Source organism: Capra hircus, chromosome 9, assembly GCF_001704415.2.
Source record: "Capra hircus breed San Clemente chromosome 9, ASM170441v1, whole genome shotgun sequence".
In the NCBI taxonomy this organism is placed as follows: domain Eukaryota; kingdom Metazoa; phylum Chordata; class Mammalia; order Artiodactyla; family Bovidae; genus Capra; species Capra hircus.
Genome location: NC_030816.1, coordinates 49,723,607 through 49,750,267, shown reverse-complemented (window position 1 = coordinate 49,750,267; position 26,661 = coordinate 49,723,607). Strand labels below are relative to the sequence as shown.

Genomic DNA, 26,661 nt, shown 5'->3' with positions numbered 1-26,661 from the left:
CCATGGACAGAGGGCCTGGTGGGCTGCAGTCCATGGGGTCGCTAAGAGTCAGACACAGCTGAGCGACTTCACTTTCACTTTTCACTTTCATGCATTGGAGAAGGAAATGGCAACCCACTCCAGTGTTCTTGCCTGGAGAATCCCAGGGATGGCGGAGCCTGGTGGGCTGCTGTCTATGGGATCACACAGAGTCAGACATGCCTGAAGCAACTTAGCAGCAGCAGCAGCAGCAGGGTAGCTCTGATACCTAAGCAGAGACAGAAGTGACAGGGTATCGAGACAAATACTTCAGTGTGATAGTGACAATCAGAAAAATCATTGGGGTCTCAGATGGAAAGAGCAACAGCTGCTGTAAGGTTATTTCATCATCAGGCAAATGATCTTATGGCTCACATGACGGAGATGTCTGTTCCTTGCTCTAACCAAGGTTTGTACAGAAAACTAGACATACATAAAAGAAACACATTGAACTGATACTTGTCCTGGAAGACTTAGGATAATTTGAAATGAGAAAGTAAAAATTACCTTAAACTAAGAATGTAAATATCTGCTTGGCCATTCACTGGGCTGAGATGAGAAACAAAAAAATTCGAGCTTCAAAGTTAACAGGAAATAATATATCTCTCAAGAATATGCTACAGTTGTAAAGTATAATAACACCCCCCTTTTTTGAGTGTCTACTTTCTAATTCACTGAAAAGTTTTGTTCTCTGAAATCACACACTACTAGGAACACTGCTGTGAAAATTGTATCAGTAACAATGAAACACTCTATTCTTGCTTGAAGGATTTAAGTCACTTTGATCCAACGACGCAGCTTCAGTTTCCAATCTAGTTCCAAAGCCTTCATTTAGGGGACTCCTGAGTGTAACAGTCCACATATATAGTAACTTTGGAGTTTCCAAGAAACAGGATCCTGAGACTATTCGGGTCTGATGTTGAGTTTTTCACACACAGCCCTTCTTTGAATCTAACAAAGTACTGCTTTTTAAATTTCACCCACTCTAATATTCATGTCTAGAAAATCCCATGGACAGAGGAGCCTGTCGCAGAGTTGGACATGATTGAGCAAACATACACAGTAAGTCCATCCTTCCCCCAGATTCTGTAACTGTCTTTTCCTTTGTTTCCCGAGACCTCCTACAGTTATTCTGATGTGCAGTCTCCTTCACTGGAATGGACCAATCATCCTGACGTGATCTGACTATAGGTTTGTCCCTGGTGGGTTTTGGGCTGATCATGTTAGGACAAGAGGCATCAGAATCTAGTCAAGGCTCATGGTAATGGAGCAGAAAGTCTTTGCAGGCAATGAAAATTTTAAGAAGGAAAATTTACATTATGTGAACCAGAAATGCCACAAACTAGCTCTAAAGCATCTTACCCACCACCCTAATTATGATCAGTGTGTATGTGTGTAATACTGTTCTCCCCCAGAAGGAACCATAGTTTCTTGAAGTGCAGTTGATCCCATGGCTTAGAAAAGGGAAAAATCAAGATTGGCCTGGAACCTGGGACCTTGTTGCCAGAAATCAAAAATGTTTCAAAAAGTTTCTGCAGATTTAAAGAAAGGAGTGGACTTATAGGGTCCATACTGCGGCAATTTGAGTGTCCAAAGAATAATTATAGTTAATTGAAGTAAGTTGAGACTATAATGATATTCCAAAATAGGAGATAAATAAACCATATAAAACAATATAGAACAAAATAAATGTATGATAGAATATTTTTAATTTTTACAATTAATTTCAAGTACAGATATGAGTTTTTAAGTGTATATGGGTACGTATAAGAACATACAGCAGGGAACTGAATAATTGCATAAGTGAGAACTGTACCAATTACAAGAAGAGGTGATCAGCACCAGTCAGCACACATACAACCAGGCAGAGGGAAGGAAGATTCAACATCGCTCTGAACTAAGATTAATCAAATGTCTCACTATATAAACTATGGTCTCCTTCTGTGAGTTCCTTCTGATATTGTTGTTTAGTTGCTAAGTCATGTTTATTTGCCAAGTCATGTTTATTTGCCAAGTCCTGCTCTTTTGATACTCCATGGACTGTAGCCCACCAGGCTACTCTGTCCATGGGGTTTCCGAGGCAAGAATACTGGAGTGGGTTGCCATTTCCTTCTTCAGGGGATCTTCCCCACCTAGGGATAGAACCTGCCTTCTTTACACTGAGCTATCTGGGAAGCCCCACTCCCCCCTATTAATGTGATGCTAATAAGGAATGAAAAATTTTGCAATAATGTTAACAGGATATATATATATAAAATGATCTTAGGTTCAATTCAGTCGCTTAGTCGTGTCCAACCCTTTGCAGCCCCATGGAGTGCAGCATGCCAAGCCTCCCTGTCCATCACCAACTCCTGGAGTTTACTCAAACTCATGTCCATTGAGTCGGTGATGCCACCCAACCATCTTATCTTCTGTTGTCCCCTTTTCCTCCTGCAATCAATCTTTCCCAGCATCAGGGTCTTTTCAAGTGAGTCAGTTCTTCACATCAGGACTGATTTCCTTTAGGATGGACTGGTTGGATCTCCTTGTTGTCCAAGGGACCCTCAAGAGTCTTCTGCAACACCACAGTTCAAAAGCATCAATTCTTTGGTGCTCAGCTTTCTTTATAGTCTTTATTTCTTTATAGAGAAATATCCATATATGCCTACTGGAAAAACCGTAGCTTTGACTAGATGGACTAGCTTTGTTGATATAGTAATGTCTTTTCTTTGAAGGAGCAAGTGTCTTTTAATTTCCTGGCTGCAGTCAACTTCTGCAGTGATTTTGGAGCAAAAAAAAAAAAAAGTCTGTCACTGTTTCCACTGTTTCCCCACCTACTTGCCATGAAATGATGGGACCAGATGCCATGATCTTAGTTTTCTGAATGTTGAGTTTTAAGCCAACTTTTTCACTCTCCTCTTTCACTTTCATCAAGAGGCTTTTTAGTTCTTCTTCACTTTCTGCCATAAGGGTGGTGTCATCTGCATATCTGAGGTGATTGATATTTCCCCCAGCAATCTTGATTCCAGCTTGTGCTTCATCCAACCCAGTATTTCTCATGATGTACTCTGCATAGAAGTTAAATAAGCAGGGTGACAATATACAGCCTTGATGTACTCCTTTTCTTATTTGGAACCAGTCTGTTTTTTCATGTCCAGTTCTAACTGTTGTTTCTTGACCTGCATACAGATTTCTCAGGAGGCAGGTCAGGTGGTCTGGTATTCCCATCTCTTTAAGAATTTTCCACGGTTTGTTGTGATCCACATAGTCAAAGGCTTTGGCATAGTCAATAAAGCAGAAATAAATGTTTTTCTGGAACTCTCTTGCTTTTTCCATGATCCACCGGATGTTGGCAATTTGATCTCTGGTTCCTCTGCCTTTTCTAAAACCAGCTTGAACATCTGGAAGTTCACGGTTCATGTACTGTTGAAGCCTGGCTTGGAGAATTTTGAGCATCACTTTGCTAGTGTGTGAGATGAGTGCAATTGTGCGGTAGTTTGAGCATTCTTTGGCAATGCCTTTCTTTGGAGTTGAAATGAAAACTGACGTTTTCCAGTCCTGTGGCCAAAGCTGAATTTTCCAAATTTGCTGGCATATTGAGTGCAGCACTTTCACAGCATCATCTTTTAGGATTTGAAATAGCTCAACTGGAATTCTGTCACTTCCACTAGCTTTGTTCATAGTGATGCTTCCTAAGGCCCACTTGACTTTGAATTCCAGGATGTTTGGCTCTAGGTGAGTGATCACACCGTAGTGGTCATGATGGGTCATGAAGATCTTTTTTTGTACAGTTCTTCTGTGTATTCTTGCCACCTCTTCTCAATATCTTCTGCTTCTGTTAGGTTCATACCGTTTCTGTCCTTTATTGTGCCCATCTTTATGTGAAATGTTCCCTTGGTATCTCTAATTTTCTTGAAGAGATCTCTAGTCTTTCCCATTCTATTGTTTTCCTCTATTTCTTTGCATTGATCACTGAGGAAGGTTTCTTCTCTTTCCTTGCTAGTCTTTGGAACTCTGAATTTAGATGGGTATATCTTTCTTTTCCCCCTTGCCTTTCACTTCTCTCCTTTTCACAGCTGTTTGTAAGGTCTCCTCAGACAACCATTTTGCCTTTTTGCATTTCTTTTTCTTGGGAATGGTCTTGATCACTGCCTCCTGTACAATGTCATGAACCTCGGTCCATTTAGTTCTCAGGCACTCTGTCTATCAGATCTAATCCATTGAATCTTATCTGTCGCTTCTAGTGTATAATCATAAGAGATTTGATTTAGGTCATACCTGAATGGTCTAGTGGTTTTCCCTACTTTCTTCAATTTAGTCTGAAAGTCATTTGGGGAAAGATCATGCTACAGAAGGTGTAGGCTGCTGGGCATCTCAGAATATTGTACCCATGTTCCTGTAAGAATGGAGGTACTTATATACAACAGTATTTTTAGCCAATCCACATATCTTGAAAACCATTTGACAGTGAATTATTTCTAATATCGCTTATGCCAATTAACATGGTTCAGTGATGGTGGAGATTATAGTGGTTGAAGTCAGTGCCTGTTGATATGCCTAAGGTTTTGAAGCAAAGATTGTGCAATTAGAATGTCTGGTAAGGTAAATATAATCAAAGATGATGCTGACGATGAGGACACAGCCACAGACTTTGAACAATATATAATATAAACTATAAGCTTAAATAAGAGGTAACAACAGAAGTTAATGAGTGAGGAAGTTAATGCAAGTTACAGAAGTTGCCTAGTTTCTGTTACTTTCCGGGTTTTGGGAGGATCTACAACAGCTTTGCCAGAATCCTTAAATCGAAGACCAATTCCTACTTGCCGCCAAATCACCTGGTGAGGACTACAGCTCCCAGAAGGCAACGCTCGGCTCTCGCGACTCAGCCTCCTTAGCCGGCCGGGAGTTGTAGTTTTACAAAAGAGCGCTGTGGAACCTAAGTTTTACGCGCTTGTCAACAGAAACTGGGCGGTACCGGTCTCTTCTCCATCCGGGTCCGCCCCTTTTCTGCAGCGGTCGAATTCGTGAACCTAGTTCAGGTGCTTGGCTGGGCTGGAAGCCGCGGCCCGTCGGCTGGCGGGACGCTCTAGGCCGCGCGGGTTCGTCTCTATGACCCCAGGAGGCGGTCCCCGGTGCCCTCAGCGCGCGCGGAGGGGGTGCGGGTCAGTTCCGCGCGGCGCTGTCGGGGAACCATGGCAGCCCCAAGAGGTGAGGCCGGGGCCCGGCGGGACTGGGGAACCCGGGTCGGGGGCGCTATGCAGAGCGAGTCTCAGCGCTTGTCTGCATCTGTCTGCGGGCGAGCATCCTCCTCGCCTGCGGGGCTCGGGTCTCCGAGGGGTAGGCCCGGGCGTCGGGGATCAGGGGTTTGTGTTGAGCTGCTCCCGGGCTTGAGAGCGCGCTGCCACGGGTCAGGGCAGCGCTGGACAACCAGCCTCCCACTGCGGCTGCCTTCCCGGGGGGCGGACTCAGGGCCAGCTGGTTTGGCGGCCGGAGACCGCACCTGCCTGGACAAGTAGGTGGGAACAGAATTCAGACAGGCCTGGGCTGTAGCAGACCGGGTGAGGGGTCGGTGCGCCGGGACCGGGCTGGAGCCGCATCACCCAGCGGGAGGCAGGACAGGTCTCAGTGCGGGCCGGGGTCACTGCGGTGACTTTTACACTGGGATGCTCAGAGCCTTAAGGGTATGCTCCGGGTGCAAAACCTAAGCAGCGGCTAGTCCACCTAACAGACACTGAAAACATCCTTGGGGCAGGAGAACAGCCTTGCAATGTGACGAGACGGAGAAAGCTGTTGTTAACAGTTACTCTCCAGAATGTTGTTATGTGGTTAGAAAGAACACTTGAATATTTTGTGGGAAGGGTGATATCCATCCTCCGCCCCTGCCCTTGCCCCTTCCCCAGGGATAGCTCATTAGAGTAATAATGTTTGATGACTAATTGTCTTTTCCTGAGTATAAGTATCATTGACTCTGCAGCTCGTTTGCTTTGCTGAATGGGATAAGTTAAAACCGGAGTTGAGTTTCTGGATGGTGAAGCTACGAGAGATTGGGCAACACCCGGATTCTTCTCCTCATTTCCTCCATAGAGCTGTTGGCTTCACCCCTGAATATACGTTGAACAAATATTTGAACAATACCTTTTTGCGTGGGTGGCGAATTATTTTCCTGGTTGGAGAGGCCACGTTTTCCTTCAAGCCCTGCTCAGGGGCATTGTCTGCAATTGCATATGCTTCTCGCATTTCAAATAAGCCCACCGTTAAGAGTCTTTTATAGCAGTAACCGAAATAAAGGGAAAAAGTAGAATTATTTTGATAATTGACATAAAATGAAAATAGCAAGGTGAATGGTGAAGGCAATTGTAGAATTACCTAAGTCAAATCATCTGAAATAGTTGCTTAATCTACAGATTTAGGTTTATTGCCAATACATATTTGTTGTGCCTGGGTCGTGTGATAAATCTTACATGTCCGCTAGAACTGTGTAATACAAAATTGCAACCCTGAACTTCCTGATATTCACAAAGGGTTTATTTATCTGGGACTTCCTAATTTCCACCTTCTCAGGTGTTACAAGTAATGTCCCCTCTGAAATATAGTAAACTATAACTGATAAATGGCACCCCACTCCAGTACTCTTGCCTGGAAAATCCCATGGACAGAGAAGCCTGGTAGGCTGCAGTCTATGGGGTCGCTAAGAGTCGGACACGACTGAGCGACTTCACCTTCACTTTTCACTTTCATGCATTGGAGAAGGAAATGGCAACCCACTCCAGTGTTCTTGCCTGGAGAATCCCAGGGACAGGGGAGCCTGGTGGGCTGCCGTCTATGGGGTCGCACAGAGTCAGACATGACTGAAGCGACTTAGCAGCAGCAGCGTAACTGAGAAACATATACAACTCCAGATTGTAAATTTCTTTTGCGGGGCGGGGTGGTGGGATTCTCCACATAGAAACAGAGGTTGTGTGGGAGCTAATGGGAGCTTTGAGAGGAGGAGAAAACAGTGCTGATGTGCCACTGTGCCCACTCAGCAATGCAGGTGAGCTGTGGGCTTTTTGCCACCGCATGGATCTTAGTCCCCGTCTAACGATTGAACCTTTGCCCCCTGCAGTGAAGCTCGGGAGTCTTAACCATTGCACCCCCAGGGAAGTCCCTGTATGGACTTGTGATATTACCTTGAAACAAACTGAAATTGCTAATAATTGCACTTTCATTATACAGATATCTAAACTTATTTGCCTGCTCTTCTATTTAATCGGTATTTTCAGGAATATCATATATATTCCCATTTAATCACTATGCTAATAGGTGTATTTTCAAAATTTTAACCATTCATTGTGTTGTTTTGGAATCAGGAACCTATATAATCGCTGACAAAGTTTTTAGTTTAGCAGTCCTAACCTCTCTTATTTATGAAAGTATTGATAATCTAGGACATGTGGGTTGGTAAACTTTTTCTGTTAATGGCTGATGGTCTCTGTCATAACTACTCACTCAGCTGTTGCAGGGCAAAAATAGCCATACATATTTCGGAAACAAAGAATATAAGTATGTGCTAATAAAACTTTTTTGTGACACTGTAATTTTAATTTCATATGATGTTCATACATCACAAAAGGTTATTTAAAAACTTTTTTCCAACCATTTAAAAATGTAAACCTATTCTCAGCTTTCAGATCATAGAAAAATGAGAGGAAATGTACTTTGTTCACCCCTGATCAAGAAGATGGGAAATGCTTTCTCCTGTACTGCTGTTTATTTTTTGTCTTACACTTCCTCTTTGTGTAGGAGAGTTTTAGGGCAAGTGAAGTATTACAGTGATGCCCTTCAGTCTCTTTTACATTAACATTGCCTTTTGGGTCCTCAAGATCAATTGAAACTTTAGGCAGAGAAAAGCTCTATTTTTTCTGTTCTGCCTTTTGCAAATAATTCTTTAATTCACCCAGGGAAAAATATTTATATTGAAGAACCTGTTTTCCTAGTAAGTTTCCACCTTACCATAATAAAGATTATTTGTTTGAAACTTTTATTTTCCTGTGCAAGTCACCTTTGAATTGTGGTTAGGCTTCCAAAGTAGTTAAGAAGCATACTTAGATGTAATGTAGTTAGTAGCAGCCCAGAGCAACCTCTGTCCCTCTGGTTCTTAACCCAGGTTGTCAAAGTATGGCCCATTGGTCAAACCCAGCCTATCACTTGTTTTTTTTATGGCCTGTGAGCTAAGAATGGTTTTTACAGATGAACGTTTGCAGTTGATCTGATGGAACACCAACTTTGAAGACCAGTGAAGCATAATGTTACCTGCCTCCACCTCCACCCCCAGAATTCCCGTCTTCTCAACACAAGAAAGCATTGTACTTAATTATTATTATATTTTGAATTTTTCCAATTAAATATAAGTAAAATGTGAAAATATGTTTTCTCTCTTGTCACCTAAGTACCTACATGATATCCTTAATTTTGCCTCGTGGCCTAAAAAACCTAAAATATTTACTGTTGGCCCTTACAGAAAAAAACTTGTGGATCCCTGTTTAACATGTGCCTGAAGATTTGAAAGAAGGTTAAATATAGCTGGGGATGAGGGAAGTATGAAGTGGGTAAAAAAAGTAGAAATAGTTTGAGTATTAGGTGATGGCTGTCTCATAACAGGGCTGGGAGTACTGAAGGAGACCTGGCTCCCCACTGCTTGTGTTTTTACTGAAGTTGGTGGACCGGCCTTGGTGCCTGAGTGATGGCTGATGCTCAGATATACTTACAATAAGTACTTAAATTGAGTGTTCATAAGAAGTTTATATTTCCTGGATTTCAGGTTTACAGAACTTCACTCTTAATACTCTTCTTTTGTGTGTGTTATGAGTTATCTTTCATATAATGCTGTGAAGTGAGAGGCTGGATGTAATTTATAAAATTCTGTATTATTTTATCATTCACTTATTCCTTTTGTTTTCTTCCTACTGTCTCTCTGTTTAGAATATACATTGCTGTTATTGTTTTTATCCTGCCATCATGTTTTGCTTTCACAAGTATGAGTTATAAAGATACATAAAGTGTGTAATCTATAACATCCTAAATTAGAGTTAGTTAAGCCAGATATCTCGCAATTGAGCCCTCCCCAGGAACAAAATCTGTGCCTAACCAGTTGATATTGAAAGTCAGCTGTGTATTGTGTGTGTGTGTTTGTTTCTTTTCATGTAGTTAAGAGAGCACTGTTTTGAAAAAAAATTTTTTAATGTATTTTGTGCTTGAAATTGGAAAGCATCTTGAAGTATAACACTGATTAACTTTTATATATACAATGTTGCCTATTAAATAATATCTTTGCACATATTTTCCAGAAAATGTCAATTTATTATTCAAGTTATACTGCTTGGCAGTGATGACCCTGGTGGCTGCAACTTATACCATAGCTTTAAGATACACAAGGACATCAGACAAAGAACTCTACTTTTCAACCACAGCCGTGTGTATCACAGAAGTTATAAAGTTATTGCTAAGTGTGGGCATTTTAGCTAAGTGAGTATAAATACTTTTTAGTGTATTAAATTATTGCTTTTTACTCAGTTACGTTCTTTGTTAGTAAATTCAAGCTATATCTTCATATGTTTGGTTGCTCTAGAGCAAGCTTTCTCAGCTCAGGTCATTTTTGCTCCCCAGGAGGTATAATTTTGGTTGACCCAACTTGGGGGATGCTACTTACATCAAGCGGGTGGAGGTCAAGGGTGCTGATAAACATCCTGTGATGCCGTGTCCTCCAGGGCAGCAATCCATAACAAAGAAGTCTCCATCCCCAAACATCAGTGGTGCCAAAGTTGAAAAACCACCGTAAAGCAGGTGGAGTTAGCTAACTATGGCCCACTGGTTAATCCAGTTTTCTGCTTGTTTTTGTTGCAACACAGACTGTATGGCTCACACAGCCTAGACTACCATAGGGTTCTTACAGGAAATGTGCTGACTTCTGTTATAGAGGAATACAGCGATCATAATAGTTAACACTTCTTTAGTATTTTCTATGTTAATTGTCAGACACTGTACTAAGTGCTTTTCATTAGTTATCTCGTTTGGTCTTAATACATTCTTTAGGTAAGTATGATAATTACCCTTATTTTACCTGTGCAGTGTCTGAGGTGCCTCACGATCATGCTGTTAATATGTGGTAGCACTGGGGACTTTGGATCAGAAATATTGGGTGAAAATTGTTTTAGCAAGGCTGAAATATAAGACGGGGTTGAGAATAGTGCCTTTGGAGTGATACAGACCTAATTTTAGTCCTAGACTCATTGGGATTATGACTTTCCATATATTCCTTAGCTTCTCTTCTTCTCCTAAACTTCAGTTTCTCTATTTCTTTTTCTTTAAAGTTCACGTTTTAAGTCTTCAGTGCTGCCCATAAGCCCAGCAGTTTTTTACTTGTCTATTTTCATTTCCCACATTATATTCATAGACTGGAATATTTTAAGTTTAATAAAAATCAGGTGACTTTCTCACCACCAGTAAAGAAAAGTGGGAAATATATGCAAAGGGAAGTTCTGGACACTGTGTCTATAAAACCAGGGGTAAGAGTCCATTCAAGATAGAGGAAAATAGCCATAGGCTGTGGATCAGAGAAAACAGTAACAAAAGAAATGAGACAAACAAAAGAAGGCAAGCTTCGAGTTACATTGTATAGTTTCTTCAGTTTGTAACTGGAAAAAACAGAGTTGTGAGAATTAAAATCTGGTAGGAAATTATTTGAAAAGTTTTTTTTAACCTTTGTTTTTTTTTTAATTTACTTTTTTGGCTCTGCCGGGTCTTAGTTGTGGCACGTGGGATCTAGTTCCCTGATCAGGGATCGACCAGGCCCCCTGCACTGGGAGCCCAGAGTCTTAGCCACTGGACCACCAGGCCCCATACTTGGGAAAGATGTACGAGATGGGGACTCACCTGGGTCATGTGGACAAGTGAATTCATACAGGTTTCAAGATGTAGGTTGGTGAACGTAAGAAGCAGTGAAGAATAGGATGTGTATAGGTTTAAATTACGTTTAAACACTTTAAATTTCATTTAACAAATATTTATTAAGTGGTTTCTGTGTGACAGTCTTATAATAGGTGCTGGATATAGAAATAGACTGGAGAAGGAAATGGCAACCCACTCCAGTGTTCTTGCCTGGGAAATCCCATGGACGGAGGAGCCTGGTGGGCTATACAGTTCATGGGGTCGCAAAGAGTTGGACAGGACTGAGCGACTAAACAGAGAAGGCAATGGCAACCCACTCCAGTGTTCTTGCCTGGAGAATCCCAGGGACGGCGGAGCCTGCTGGGCTGCCGTCTGTGGGGTTGTACAGAGTTGGACACGACTGAAGTGACTTAGCAGCAGCAGCAGAGCAACTAAACCACCGTAGAAGTAGACTTGGTATGATATGAAATAGATATAGTATAAATAAAATAGATGTTGTGGAATGAATGAAATAGATATGGTTCCTGCTTGCTTCAAATTTAGGTTTAGTGGAAGTGACAGAAAACATACTAGAAAACACATGCATGATTACAAATAACCCATCTGAAAAAAATATTTTAAAAATGGTGTGGAGAGGGAGAAAAGAACAGAAAAATAACTTGAGGCTAGACAGTGGAAAGCTTTAATAAAAAATCTGTGTTTGAGATTTGTCTTGTAGGCAGAGCTACTTGTTTCTTTACTCCTAAATTGGTGGTGGTTCTGGCATTTCAAATATAGAGATTCTTGCCTTTGGAACATTGCACAGAGCTACTTGTGGCAGTCTAACTTGTTGGGTTGCAAGTAGGTTAAAATCTCAGGCGTTTACGGTTTCTTACTTAACAAGATCCATTTTTAAGGAAATTTGGCTCCACTATTCTGGAGAATGTCAGGTAAAGGAGAGGCCTCATTGTATCTTTAAAAGGCAATGTTCCAAAGGCAAGAATCTCTATATTTGAAATGCCAGAACCACCACCAATTTAGGAGTAAATAAATTAATAAAAATCTTATGGCTTAACTTCTTTTAATACAAAAATGGAGATAGTGGAAAAGAGGCACAGGGAGCACATTTCTTCTCCTTATCCCCCAGCTTCCTTAGGGAGAAAAAAATTATGACCCAGGAATGAAATAGGACTGTTAAGCATGGAATCCGCTATTTAAAGCTTAAGTGAGATCAAATCATGGTTCAGTTGTTTTGTAACTGTTAAGAATTTGTTAAAAAGCAGTGAAGCCTTTGGTTTAAGTCCGCAGTTGGGCTCGTGTCCTGCCAGCCCACTGCTTAGACTTTTTGTCTTATTTTGATGCTTTCTCAGCTTTGCATTGCTTGCTGTATAGTATTTCTTATTCTTAAGCTCTTTAGTGTTATGGGTATGGTCAGTTGAAGTTTGTTTTGTGAAAACTTTCTTTGAAATTAATATAAAAGCAGAACAGTTTCCAAGAATTCATCAGATAAGTTAGATAATGGTGTTGAAACAACAACTGTGGGAAACCAAGTACTGAACTTCATTGTCATCATCATCAATAACCAGATGGCTGTTTATGTCACCAGGATAATGCAGTGAAAGTGAAAGTCGCTCAGTCATGTCCGACTCTTTGTGATCCTATGGACTATAGAGTCCATAGAATTTTCCAGGCCAGAATACTGGAGTGGGTAGCTGTTCCTGTCTCTGGGGGAATCTTCCCAACCCAGGGATTCAACCCAGGTCTCCCACATTGCAAGCCGATTCTTTACCAGCTGAGCCACAAGGGAAGCCCAGGATAATGTAGAGCCTCATTTATCAACATTACCTGCAGAGTTCACAAGACCAGGGACAATCCGAAAAAAGTAAAGAATTATGAGACAGAGTTTTAATGGCTGGCATTTGACATGACATGGCTAGCAAGAGTTTGGCTGTGAAGAAAAATCATTTAAAACACAAGGAGTCTCCAAGTGGGAAAAAACACTCGGAAAAAAAAATTACAAAGCATGAAAGAAGTGAAATGAATTTGAAATTACTAGATTTTAAAGCGAAATGTAATTTTTAATGAGAAACATGTTGGCAAATTATGTGGTTATTCAAAACACGTTGGTAGGACAGAATTTCTTGGAGCAAATAAGGAGGGCATCTGTGAAAACGTTAATTTCTTGGAATGGTAAAATAGTAAAAGAATTATTTTACAGTGTTAAGTCACAGGTTGATAGCTGCAGAATGAAGTGGAAGGACATTGTGTATTACTTCTTCAGCTTATCCAGCAATATGTCATGAGACAGTTGCTAATGAAACTAAATCAGAGCTGTGTGGGAAACATACCCAGTGAAAACGTTGTAAGTTGATTCTAGATCTTGAAAGGACAACTAGCTTATAACGGTTCACCTGAAGCAGTTTGGAATATGGAAAAGGTGAATAAAATAGATGGCTGGACTATGATTGAACAGTTAAGAGTTGGAACATGTGAAAGTGCCTAGAACTTTATCTTTTTGATGCAGTTGTGTGAAGTGTGCAAAGTAGATTTTCCAGATATTCTCTATGCTGTAATTTCTTTATACACATATTAAAATCAGTAATTTTAAAAAAGTGGATCAAAGGCAACTAGGATGTTAAGTAGTTTGTCCAAAAAAAAAAAAAAAAAAAAAAGCCAGGTTGGATGTCAGTGCTTTATTTGCTGTGATAGAGAGACTTTAAATATCAGAAGGTACTTATTACTCAGAAATTTTAGGAGTTGCTTTGTTGGTACACATAAGAAACAGATTGATTTCATAATTTTGAACTTATATTGTTTGAAAATGCTTTACCATGTGATGTTAAACTAATTCCTTCTATAAAGCTAGAAACATGACATTGGACTTTTTTACTTTGTTTTCAAAGTAGAAGCAACACTTTATCATCTGAGAGAAAGGATGACGACTTCAGGATATTGTGGGAGAATGTGCAAGAATTATGTTAGAAATAACTAAAGATTGAGAACTTGGAGAATCTTCTGAGAAGAAAAAGGAAAAGTTAGATCTTCATGATTAACACATTTTCGCTATGTTCCAAAACACTAAGTTAATGTAAAAATTAGAAAATACTAAATTTTGATTGGAAAGTTTAAGATAATGACAGAAAAGGAAAAAAGTGAACTACCATGTCAATGGAAAAAACTGTTAAAGGAGGTAAAAGCTTATTTGCTTCTTCCCACTCTTTACATTCTGTTAAAGGGCAATAACTTTATCGAGTTGATAACTCCAGAACCTCACTTGTTTCTGATGTGTGCAGAGCTTGCCCCGCTTACTTAGGATGGCCTCTCCAGTAATGTTCTTTGCTCAGTAGTATGCTTCAGTTCAGTTCAGTTGCTCAGTTGTGTCTGACTCTTTGCAACCCCAATTGCAGCATGCCAGGCCTCCCTGTCAGCCTGACAGGCAGCAGTCCATGGGGTAGCTAAGAGTCGGATACGACTGAGCGACTTCACTTTCACTTTTCACTTTCATGCATTGGAGAAGGAAATGGCAACCCACTCCAGTGTTCTTGCCTGGAGAATCCCAGGGATGGGGGAGCCTGGTGGGCTGCAGTCCATGGGGTCACACAGAGTCGGGCACTACTGACGTGACTTAGCAGCTTAGCAGCAGCAGGCCTCCCTGTCGGCTAATTTGTTAAAGTACATATCATTTTACACTGTATGGAGATGGGGGCAGAGACTCAGGACAGTTGTTAAAAGGTCTTAACGTCTTGCTTATAATTAAGTTCATTTAAAGAGAAATGTGTCAGTGCCATGTCCAAATAATCTGTCTCACTACCTTCAAACATTTTTTTCTAAGTTTTTTATAGATGTGGACTATTTCTAAAGTCTTTATTGAATTTTTTACAATATTGCTTCTGTTTTATGTTTCGGCTTTTTTAAAGTTGAATTTGTTACAGTATTGCCTCTGTTTTATGTGTGTGTGTGTGTGTGTGTTTTGTCTGTTTCTATGTTTTATGCTTTGGCGATGCATGTGGGGTCTTAGCTCCCTGACCAGGGATGCAACCCTTGGCCCCTGCATTGGAAGGCGAAGTCCCAACCACTGGACCACTAGGGAAGTCCCAAACAAACATTTTAAATAGTCATGCTTTGTTTCAATATATTGCTAAAAAGATGTAGTGTGATAGTCAGATTCATTCATTTATCAAGCCTCAGCTATTTGCTCAGCACTTCTCAGGATGTAAGAAATAGAGCTGCAAATTAAAAAGATCTATTCTGTTCTCATGGAGCTTGAGTCTGGTGGAGAACTGGATATTAAGCAAATGAATAGTCAGTGGGTGGTGTTAAGAGGATAAGTAGTTTGTTGCATAGTCGCTCAGTCGTGTCTAACTCTTTTGCAACCCAGTGGACTGTGGCCCACCAGGCTCTTCTGTCCATGGGATTTCTCAGGCAAGAATACTGGAGTGGGTTGCCATTTCCTTCTCCAGGGAATCTTCCTGACCCAGGGATGGAACCCATGTCTCCTGCTTGGCAGGTGGATTCTTTACTGCTGAGTCACCAGAGGATAAATAGAGGATGCTGTAAATAAGTAAGAGGGGGGTCTCTGTTTGAATATGAGGAAGTTATATTTAACACAGACCTGAAGATCAAGCAGAAGATGGGCAAGAAAAGAGCAGAGAGAAGGTAAAGAGATCAGTGTGTTAAAGAACAGCAGCAGATCACTGGAGTGCTGTGGGAGTGGAGTGGTACTAACATGAAGCAGGAGAGGTGGGCAGGGTATCAAGAGGAACTGTGTGCCTGTGAAGGAGTTCAGATTTTATCTCAAGTGCATTAGGAAATCACCAAAAGGATGAAACCAGGGACTAACAAGGCAACCCATATTATGGTGAGTCACTTTGACTCCTTTGAGGAGAATGGGCAAGAAGGGTGTAAGAGTTGGGAGTAAAGAAGCTTATTAGAGCTTGGGGATTGTGGGCATGATGACAGTGTGATGAAGAGAAGTCAATGAAGAGAAGGTTCTGCTTCTCAAAAGTAGAAGCTACAGGACTGGTGATGGCTTTGGATAAACAATTGATTATGACTATCTCAGTAGTTCCCACCAACACTGAATTAGTGATTACTGAACTTGCTCCTAGAGGAGCAGGGATAGGTTCCTGTGACCCTCTGGTCACAACATTTTCATCAGCTGATCACCATAGAACCTTGTTTCTGTTTAAAGACACCTCATTTAATATGTATTGTTGACTTATTAGCATTCAACTCAGGGCCAGGAGTGCTGTAATTCATGCCTGGACAAAGCTTATCTAATGTGTTTTCTCCATAAGGCACACCACAACTTTCTGGCACTAAGGAACACTAGCCAGCACTTTAGCACTATTGCTATAATGTATAGTAAGTTGAAATTTGGTTAGAAAAACCAAAGAATAATACTTCTTTGGGTGTCTGTTGAGAAAAAAATTTTTGAAAACCCAATGAGCATATATCTAACTTCTTTTCTTTGGAAAGGAAGTGACCAGTCTCTGGAATACTGGCTGTTAATCACTGTCAAAATGTGTTATGTAAAGTGCCAAACATCCTCTTTTAAGATTGCAGCAACTGCTCCTGCTGTCTTCAGACAGTCAGGATTGTTGCTGTTGAGAGTGGCAGGCTGCCAGAGAGTAAAGGTGTTAAGGAAACATTCTCCGCTTAAGAACAGGTGAGGGAGACACACAGGTAAACACAGCTTATTTTCATTTGATTCTTGTTCCACTGTTTTAGCCTTATGTATTATTTCATCTTCTGTAATGAGAAATCTGAGGCTGAGGGAAGTTTTAATTTGCCAAAGATCCCTAGAAAGTGACTGGCAGGGACAGCATTAGAAAGTTCCCTGATTTTTGCTTTTCAAATTATTAGTCTTTTAGAGCAATGAAATAATTGAGCTGTTATGTGATTAGCCAGGGCAAAGATAAGCATTTTTAGACACCTCAGTAATTTTATTTTTTGTTTTCTTAAATTTTCATTTCCAAATGTTAACATTTTACCATGTGTGTTTTATCATATTTTTGATTTCTGTGCATTTGTACGTGTGTATAAAGTTTCTATGAACTGTTTGAGAGCAAGTTTTACACAAGATGCCCTTGTCCCTAAATTCTTCAGTGCATGTTTCTAAAAAGCATAACATTCTCGTACATACTCACATATATCAAATTTGAGGCATTAGTATTGGCGTGATACTGTTACCTAATTCACAGGCCTTAGATAATTTTGCCAGTTGCCCACTGGTGTCCTTTAATAGTAAAATAATCACACTTTAGTTTTATCTCTAGCTGCCTGTAACCTGAGACTGTTCCTCCATCTTTTTTTTTTTTCTCATGTGTTTGCCACTGTTAAAGAGCATAGTCCATTTGCTTTGTAGAATATCCTTCAGTTTGCTTGTTGAATGCTTTGTTATGATTAGGTTTTTGGTTAGGAATATCACAGAAGTGATACTCCTTCTCAGTGCAGCTTATCAAGAAGCACATAATGTCTATTTGCCCCCATTACTGGTGATTTAACTTTGATTTCCTGATTAAGGTAGTGCCTGCTGTGTTTCTCCAAATAAAGTCACCAGTTTTCTCTTTGTAACTAATAAGTATCTTATGGAGAGATATTTTGAAACTAGGTAAATTTCCTCTTTCTCTTCATTTTTTGATTTGATGTTTCCAAGTGGTAATTTCCCAATTCTAACACTCTCCACACATTGATTGGTTGGCCTTCTACTCTGAGGGTCTTCCGTGGTGGCTCAGACAGTAAAAAATCCGCCTGCAATGCAGGAGACCCAGGTTCGATTCTTTGGTCGAAGATCCCCTGGAGGAGAGCAAGGCAACCCACTGCAGTATTCTTGCCTGGAGATCCCACGGACAGAGGAGCTTGGCAGGCTGCAGCCCATGGGGTTGCATGAGTTGGAAACGATTGAGCAACTTAACATACACACACATTGTACTCTAAGAAGCTTTTCCTTCTTTCCGTCCTTCACTCCCTCCATCCACCTCTCACTCTCAGTGTAGAGTCATGGATTATTTTATTATGATGGCTGGAATCCATTATTATCACTCTTTATTTCTGTGCTCACGTTGTCCAGATTTGGACAGTGGGATCATCCTCAAGCTTCCCCGTTTTTTTTATGTGTGTGTCTTTTTTCCCTTCTTCTGTCTTTCTCATATTCTTACCGATCTTTGAGTAGTTTCTTTTAGCATAACAAAGGGTGCATTCCCTGCCCCAATCCTGAAATCATACATTTCTCTAGGAAACCTTTCTTTTTTACAAGGATGGTATTTAGAAACCAGAATCTGGATGCATGATGTGCACATTGGTACTGGAGGGATATCATTACTTCTGGGTCCTTTCAGTAAACAGAGCTGGGTAACATGTGTTAAATGTATCTGTTACTCCATTTCTATATATGTATGTATATAACTATGAGTTATATATTGTTTGATACCTGCAATTCTGACCCACTACCACAGAGTTCATTACAACTTCCCCCTTTTCTGTGTTTTCTTTTCCAATGATGGTAAGTTTGACTTTCATTATCTTAAAGATATTTACTTATTTGCTCAGTATAATAAGTAGATTCAGAATTTCTAACACAGCTGTGGAAAAGCAAACCTGCTAACTAAAGTTCAGTACTTGTATGTAGTTCTTTTTGCATTTAGTTTTGGAGCATACAGTAAAAAGACTTGTGTTTTAGAATACTTGGGTTAGTTCTGTTTTTCTCCATCAGTGTTATTTTGGCATTCATGAAAAAAACTGACAGGTTTGTTTCTTCTTTTTGATTTGTTTGTTTGTAATTAATTTGGAGTTTTCCACCATCTTTGTTTGATTTTACTTTTAAGTTTCAGTAATTTCTGGAATATGAAATTATACTTGTTTTTATCATAAGTTAGAACTGCAAAAAAATGGGGACTGGGGGGAAGAATTGATGGAAGGAAATGGCAACCCACTCCAGTACTCTTGCCTGGAGAATCCCATGGAGGGAGGAGCCTGGTAGGCTACCGTCCATGGGGTTGCAAAGAGTCGGACATGACTGAGCGACTTCACTCACTCACTCACTCACTCACTCACTCACCCTTACTTTGATAAATAAGGTTTAAGGTTTACATGGTCTGACTGGGGAATTTTAGTGCATGTGACTAAAATGCATGTACATGTATGTATGTACAATGCTTGTAATTTTGTGTGCATACAAAGTTTACACTGCGCTTTGCTTTTTAACTTTTTTCCACTTAAATGTTTTATCTTAGAGATGGTTCCATGTCCATACATAGAAATCTGTCTTATTTTTAAGAGCTGTGTGGTATTCTGTTATACAGATGTATTATATAGACCAGTTTCTATTGATGGACATTTGGATTGTATCTAGCCTTCTGCAACTATAAAACAAAGATGTAATAATTATTTTTTAATATACACTGTTGTGCATATGTATGAATTATGTCAGACCATTCTCATATGGCAAAGAGGGGAGCAGCTTAGCAGTGTGATGCAAAAGCAAGTATTTGAATGTTAAGCTATTGATTTCTAAGTTATAATCCAGTTGAAACATAACACAAATACATGTAAAAATGTTTTAGGTTCATAAAATAATTACAACAACAATTCACAGGAAAATTGCTAGTTAGCTTTACTAAACTCTGTCATAGCTACTACTAAAATTAACACTTTTGATTTACATCTGTCATTTGTGATATGAAAAAGGAAGTGCAAACATTGTCACACTGTCTTAGAACAAGGTCAGCTTTTTGTTATTTGCTGTCCACCACAGCCTGTAAAAACTAAAGAAACCTGGAAGGATGTGTAAATATACATATTACTTTGGGTGTGCCTAGTAATAAATACATCTTAAATCTTTGAACTACTTATTCATATAAGACTGGAGAAAATTATTTTACTATTTCATAGTATTACCTAGAATAATGAATGAAGATTAACTTTGCAGATAAGAAATTTGTAAGCAAAACTGAAATTTCTTAAGCTCATGAGTAACTTGTGCTGTATTATTATTCCATTTTGCACAGTGCCTTGGTAACCTAGCCAAGGATTTTAGGTCTCCTAGTAGTTCTCGTCAGATCAGGAGCTGGAAGAATGAGGCCTACTTTTGACCAAACATAGATCAGAAAGAATTGGTTTCAGCCGGTTGGTAGGAAATTTAGGGGGATAGGCAGCAGCAGAATCTGTCTACAATCAACACGGAGCTTCAGCATTTCTTCAGGTAACAAGAGGTTGAACATAGATTCTTTTCCAGTGATAAAAATCAAACAGTAAATTTAATGGGACAGACTATTTTTTTTAAATATGCTTTTTGATTTTAGACATGCTTTCTCTTATCTCATAATGTCATTTATATAATTAAATTCAATAAATTTGTTTTTAGCAAAATGTACTCATTAAAGTGCATGGGATTTGATTTCCAAGAAAATATCAGGGTGGGAAAATGAAGAAAAAATGGCCTTTGGTTTTTACGTGTTCCTTTCACTAGTATATTCAAGGCTGTAGTATGTTTAAAATTGATCATTTATCTTTGTCTGCTTAACAGTAAAACTAGTGTTTTCTGGAAGATACATTGGTGTGTGTATATATGTATATATATATATGCATATATATATATATAAACTTTCATGAGTAAAACTGTAAGTTTTAGAGCTGTTTTCTTAATGTTAAAATTAAGCAAGATTTAATCTCATACTGAACTATTTCAGCTCTTCCCTTAAAACTTTCTGTGTGTTAAGATTCCCATATATTCTTTGTTATACCTCTTAAGTCTCTTTATTCTACTGTTGTTGTTCAGTTGCTAAGTGGTGTCCAACTCTTCATGAACCCATGGAATGCAGCACGCCAGGCTTTCCTGTCCTTCACTATCTCTCGGAGTTTGCTCAGACTCATGTCCGTTGAGTCAGTGATGCAATCTATCTCATCCTCTGCCACCCTCTTCTTTTGCTTTCAGTCTTACCCAGCATCAGGGTCTTTTTCAGTGAGTCGGCTCTTTGCATCAAGTGGCCAAGGTATTGGAGCTTCAGCATCAGTCCTTCCAATGAATATTCAGGGTTGATTTCCTTTAGGATTGACTGGTTTGATCTCCTTGCAGTCCAGGGGACTCTCAAGAGTCTTCTCCAGCACCACAGTTTAAAAGCATCAATCCTTTGGCGCTCAGCCTTCTTTATGGTCCAACTCTCACATCTGTACATGACTACTGGAAAAATCATAGCTTTGACTATATGGACCTTTATTTTACTATACAATGTCATTAATTATTCTTGAGCTTTTGTTTTCTTTTACAAGTTCTTCTAGCAATCTCTGCTATTTTTTGTAACTAATTTCCAAATGTCTTGTTATAATTACATAATATTGATATAATCCTATGGTGAAGCTTGAGCTTTCAACTAATAGCATTCTGGTAGACCTTGGCTTCTCTAATATCTGAATTAGAGAAGAAACCAGAAAAAGATACTAAAGCTTCTTGGCAGTGAAGAAGTAGTAATTCCTAAGCATCCAAGAAAAAAGATCCAATAAAAAGGATCTAATAAGGAGCCACAGACCTGAAGGACACAGTACACCATACTTTGCTGGTTTGCCACATTGAAAAAGTGGAGTATTCAGATTGACTGGTGGTGTCTCACAGCCCTTCTTTTGATGTGAAAGCTGACAAGTGTAGAAGTGATAAGAAAAAGTGACATGGAGAAAAGGTGCCACAGCAACCCTGATTATTGTTGCAGGCACGGTGGTTAATAGAAGAATCAGATCTCTAAGCAGCCCATATTCATGCAGAGCAAGAGAGTCAGTGATAAAGAGACCAGCTCTGGTCTCTGGATAGCCAGTAGTTCACTTGATACTCTTGAGGGTTTAGAGTATCTCTATGGAGTGGATGTGGGGTGGCATTGCCCATACATGGGGATTAGAGGAGGGGTAAATAGCCACTAAACTAGAGCTTGAGGAATCATATATGGGAGATAAATAGACATGAAAGGAAGTAGAACATAAAAGATGGGTACAAACTGGTACCTATCTTTCAGGAGTTCCTTAGGGAACCACTCTGAAGACACATCAGTAGAAAAGTAAGTATTCTGGAAGGACATAAAGTAATGGTTCAGTGAAAGCAGTGTTCTGTAAGATTTATATTTCTTCTATCATAAGGTGCTTCTTAGAATTATGACAAAATGTTCAGTTATGTTTTCTAATATATCACCTGTTAAAATGGTTCTTTGAGTTGGACCTCTGTGATTCTTTTTAATCTTTTTTATTTATCTTCAGTTTTATAATGGGAAATTTGAGAATTTTTTCTTTATACTCTTTCAAGATGTGGAGAATTATATAGAACATCATAGATTTGTGTGTGTGTGTTTGTTTTTTTTTTTTTTTAAAAGAATGTTAAAGGTTTAAAGGGCCAAACTTCAGGTGTCTGGAAATCTCTATGTAGATTTTCCCAGTACAATCATCTTTCTTGTATTCTCTCCCTCTTCTGGACGGCATTTGTCCTCTCTAGGCTGTGTGTGTGTTACTTTTCAGCATGAGGGTTTCCCATTGTGGTGTGGAGTGTATTGAATTTGGCAGCAGATGGTCTGTAACTAAGGACATTTTGTGTTTCTGTGGTCCAGGCCAACTTTCCTGTCTTAAGTATTTTCTTGGAGGTTGTAGTGTTCTGTGGTGAAAAGGCATGAGTAGTCAGTTCAACATTATGGACTTTTTGCTCCCTCTCAGAACCTGGGTAATTATTTTTGCCCTATTTAATATGAAAATATCCAGTTAGTGACTGTTGATTCTAATATGTTAACCAAAAATTTGGAGGCTCATTTTGAGTTGACATAGATCGGTCTTCCCAACGAAGCATTATGGTCCTCTTAAGGATATTTTGAGCTGTAGATAGGAGCCTTTTGATGTAACATTTTTTGGTGTTGATGCTTATAAAAGTGTTCCTTTGGTATGTATTTTCAGGGAATAAATGAGCTGATTTATAGCAGGGGAAAGTATGAATCAGATTAGCTATTAATAGTTCCTCTTGCAGAAAAATAAGAATAATTAAGAGCATGCATTAATCAATATGCAGTCAAGTAGTGAACTTTATGTACATTGTAGATATAGTTTACCTTTACTGGTATTAATTATTCAGATTTCCTGCAAAGTTATATAGATACATACTTGAGTTTTATGAGAATATGGTTATCTAAAGATTTACTGTCCACCGTATTGCACAAACACTGAATTAGTTTACAAATATTGACCTACATCACTCAATTCCTATTCCTATCTCATTGAGTGATGCAGGTCAATATTTATAAATTAATCTCAGGTAACTTCTTTAAGTAGTAAAGCTTTTTTCTTTTGTTTGCAGTGTAAATCTATTGTACTTACAATTGTTTAAAATGGATATGCAGTCTGATTAATCTAAAAAATAAGCGGGGTAAACTTGATGTAATGGCAGTTAAAGTGGCAGGGATTAATATTTTATGGGTAATATTAGCAATTCTGATTTCCTGTTATCTGATAACTTCATATACTAGAAGCCTCTGGAGCTTTGACCAGAGGTGGATGATGGTAAACCAAGTTGTTATTTTCCCAAATAGAAATTGTAATTGTTTTCCACTTATTGTTGGTATATTTCTTTTAATAAATCTAAAATTAGTCAAAAATTCTAAAAATAAACTAAGTTTGCTAAATTCTATCAGTGAACTTAACACATTGTAGCTACCCTACCTGTGATGGTATCCAACAGAATGACCTTTCACTTTCTTCCTCACCTCCTCTCATTTCCCCTTTTTGTTTTCAAAGAGAAACTGGTAATCTGGGTAGATTCAAGGCATCTTTGAGAGAGAATGTCTTGGGGAGCCCCAAGGAACTGATGAAGTTGAGTGTGCCTTCCTTAGTGTATGCTGTGCAGAACAACATGGCTTTTCTAGCCCTGAGCAATCTGGATGCAGCGGTGTACCAGGTAAGTGGTAATCAAAAGTGCAGAATCTTTAAAAAAAACATGTTTTTATGGTGAAAGGATTTTTATCAACCCTTTATCTCACTATCAAATATTTTTCTCAATTCTGTTAATGATATCAGATATATTTGTGTTAGCTGAGTTGATCAGTTCATTGTTTTGTTCTTAGGTGACGTACCAATTGAAGATTCCCTGCACTGCTCTATGTACTGTTTTAATGTTAAACCGGACGCTTAGCAAGTTACAGTGGATTTCAGTTTTTATGCTGTGTGGGGGAGTCATACTCGTACAGTGGAAACCAGCCCAAGCCACAAAAGTCGTGGTAAGAAACAAAATGCTTCATGTAACTAAACTAGGAAACTTTTTAAAGTCTTATGCACTTCAGACAGTCACACTGATGCATGGAGCTTGATTATATTTCTTTGAGTGAAAATAACCTTTACCTTACATATATCCTTTTTCCCCCCTCAGGAAAATGTTATTGTTAAGGAGAGGTATACTGGCTTCTTTTTTTTTAAGAGGAGAATATGCATAAAATACGTTAGAGATGGATGGTATCTTAAACTCAGTATAATGCCCCTCCTTCATTTATGGATAACAAAATTGAAGTAACTTCAAAGAGAGGAAGTAACTTATCCAAAGTTCCACAGTTAACAGCTAACCTGTGACTCAGATTGTGCAAACTTCCACACAGTGTATATGTTCAGAACTTCTAGGCCTCTTTTAGACGTTTTCTCAGAAATACTGGGCAAAGTTTTCTCCATCTAATTTTCATGTTCTGAAGTCACAAAAATTTTTGCTTTGTATATATAACCACTGTCAACAATTGGGCTTATAGAGGGGTAGTAGTGGTTTTCCCGATAATTGATAACTAAAATAGGGCAAAAGGTGCCTTCACGTCTTTTAGTCCAAGAATTAAATATTAAGGTTTATACCTGATTTTTTTTTTTAAAAGTATTATATGCTTTAATTGCTTGTTTTCCGAAAGAGAAGTAGGAAGTAGAACCACAGTGGAGGACCTGAAGGTCAGGAGCTTCCTTCTGTATATTCTTCCCAAATGAGAGACCATGGGTTCTCCCATCCAAGTACTAACCAGGTCCCACCCTGCTTGGCCTCCAAGATCAGAGGAGTTCAGAGTGGTATGACCATAGGGGGCCCATGGTCTTTTAGGAGCAGAGGGCAGCCAGGGAGGTATGCAGAGCTTGTGAAAGTAGAAAAAGTCAGCTTTTTACGTACTTTCTGGTCTGGTGGAAGAATTTTTTTTTCTCAGAAAGTGAGTTTTAAGTTAGTTTTTATTGTCTTTACATGATGTTTAAATGTGCTTATATTCTTGCTGACATTTCAAACACTGATCAAATATGTACTGCACTGTAACTCGGATGCAGACCACTGGAGAAATAATGTTTTGGGAAATAATACAAACACTTAAAAGTTAAGTATGAACTTCCAGGACCACTTTACATGTTTAGCAAATGTCCACCTCACATAGGTAATGTGTATGAAAAGCTTAGTAATCTAAAGAGAGAATTCAACTACTGGAGCACTCTAGAAAGTTCTTTCGTATCTTGAACGGAGTGCAGCTTCCTGTAACTGCCTCTTGTTCCCTGCTCTCGTCAAGAGTAACTCAGATCCCTGCTAGCTCCACATGATGGTCCCTGGAATGTCTGAGGACAGTGTCACAACCCTACCCTCTGTGTCTTTTTCTGTCCCCCTACTGAGGGAACCTTGTTTCTTTCTATAATATGCCTTCTGGAGACTTTGTGATCCCTGGCTCGTGCCAGTGCTGCCTTATATTTCTTTTCTGGATGCCTTTATCCATTGCTTTCCCTCAGTATGTCCCCAAAGCTCATACCATCTCCAGATGTTGACTGAATAGTGTGGGTTGTGGTGGTGGTTGGTGGTGGTTTAGTTGCTAAGTTGTGTCTGACTCTTACGACCCCATGGACTGTAGTCTACCAGGCTCCTCTGTCCATGGGATTCTCCAGGCAACAATACTGGAGTGCGTTGCCATTTCCTCCTCTAGGGGATCTTCCCGAGCCAGGGACAGAACCCGGGTCTCCTGCATTGTAGGCTCATTCTTTACCAACTGAACTGAGTTGTAGTTCGCGAATTACCTCTAGACTTGTTCAGTCAGCCTAAGGTTATATCAGGGTGTTTTTTTTTTTTTTTTGGTTGGAGGTGGCTATCCATTCTGTAACTGATTATATAGCCACATGTAGCTGTTTGACACACACACACACACAGTTTTTCTCAGATGTGTTTTGTGCAGCAGGCTTCACACACACACACACACACAGTTTTTCTCATATGTGTTTTGTGCAGCAGGCTTCTAAGCCAAAGTGCAAGATGTGTTTATATTTACTAAGACCATCTTGTTAGCTTTGGGTTAATGTTCAAGCCTCTGAGGTCTTTCCAGTCCTTACCGGTTGTTAGCTTTTTCTTGAAATGTTATTATGCTTTCTGCAGGTGCAACACATATATCTTCTGGGTCTTCACTGAAAATTTTAGACAGGACAGGATCAGAGTTCTGTGGACATGCCTTTAGATCTCTCTTTGACTATTTTTTTCTTCTTGCTTAAGAAACATTTGTTATCTCTCTCAGTTTTCATGAATCAGGAATTCAAAGGTGCCTGAGCTCTGGCTTCTTTTAGACATTCTGGTTTGAGGGGTCTCATAAGAGGCTGCAGTCAAGATATCAGCCAGGGCTGCAGGCAGCTGAAGACTTGCCTAGGCTGAGAGGAGCTGTTTCTCTGGTGGCTCATTCATATGCCTGGCTGGTTGATAGTGGTTGTGGGTCTAGCTTGGTTTTATTCTGTTTATTAGCACTTTGCTATATAAGCATTCAC

General features: G+C 39.4%; 1 protein-coding gene across 2 annotated transcripts in view; it reads left to right on the top strand.

Annotated features, from left to right (window-relative positions):
• Window positions 4,990-26,661, top strand: part of SLC35A1 (solute carrier family 35 member A1) — a 52,122-nt gene continuing 30,450 nt past the window's right edge. Inside the window, exons 1-4 of one of the 2 annotated variants that reach the window (XM_018053162.1) lie at window positions 4,990-5,208; window positions 9,327-9,504; window positions 23,659-23,818; window positions 23,985-24,137. In XM_018053162.1, coding sequence (XP_017908651.1) covers window positions 5,193-5,208; window positions 9,327-9,504; window positions 23,659-23,818; window positions 23,985-24,137 — 507 coding nt within the window. In that variant the 5' untranslated portion in view covers window positions 4,990-5,192. The remainder of the gene's footprint in view (window positions 5,209-9,326; window positions 9,505-23,658; window positions 23,819-23,984; window positions 24,138-26,661) is intronic. The other variant, XM_018053161.1, reaches the window with a different exon arrangement.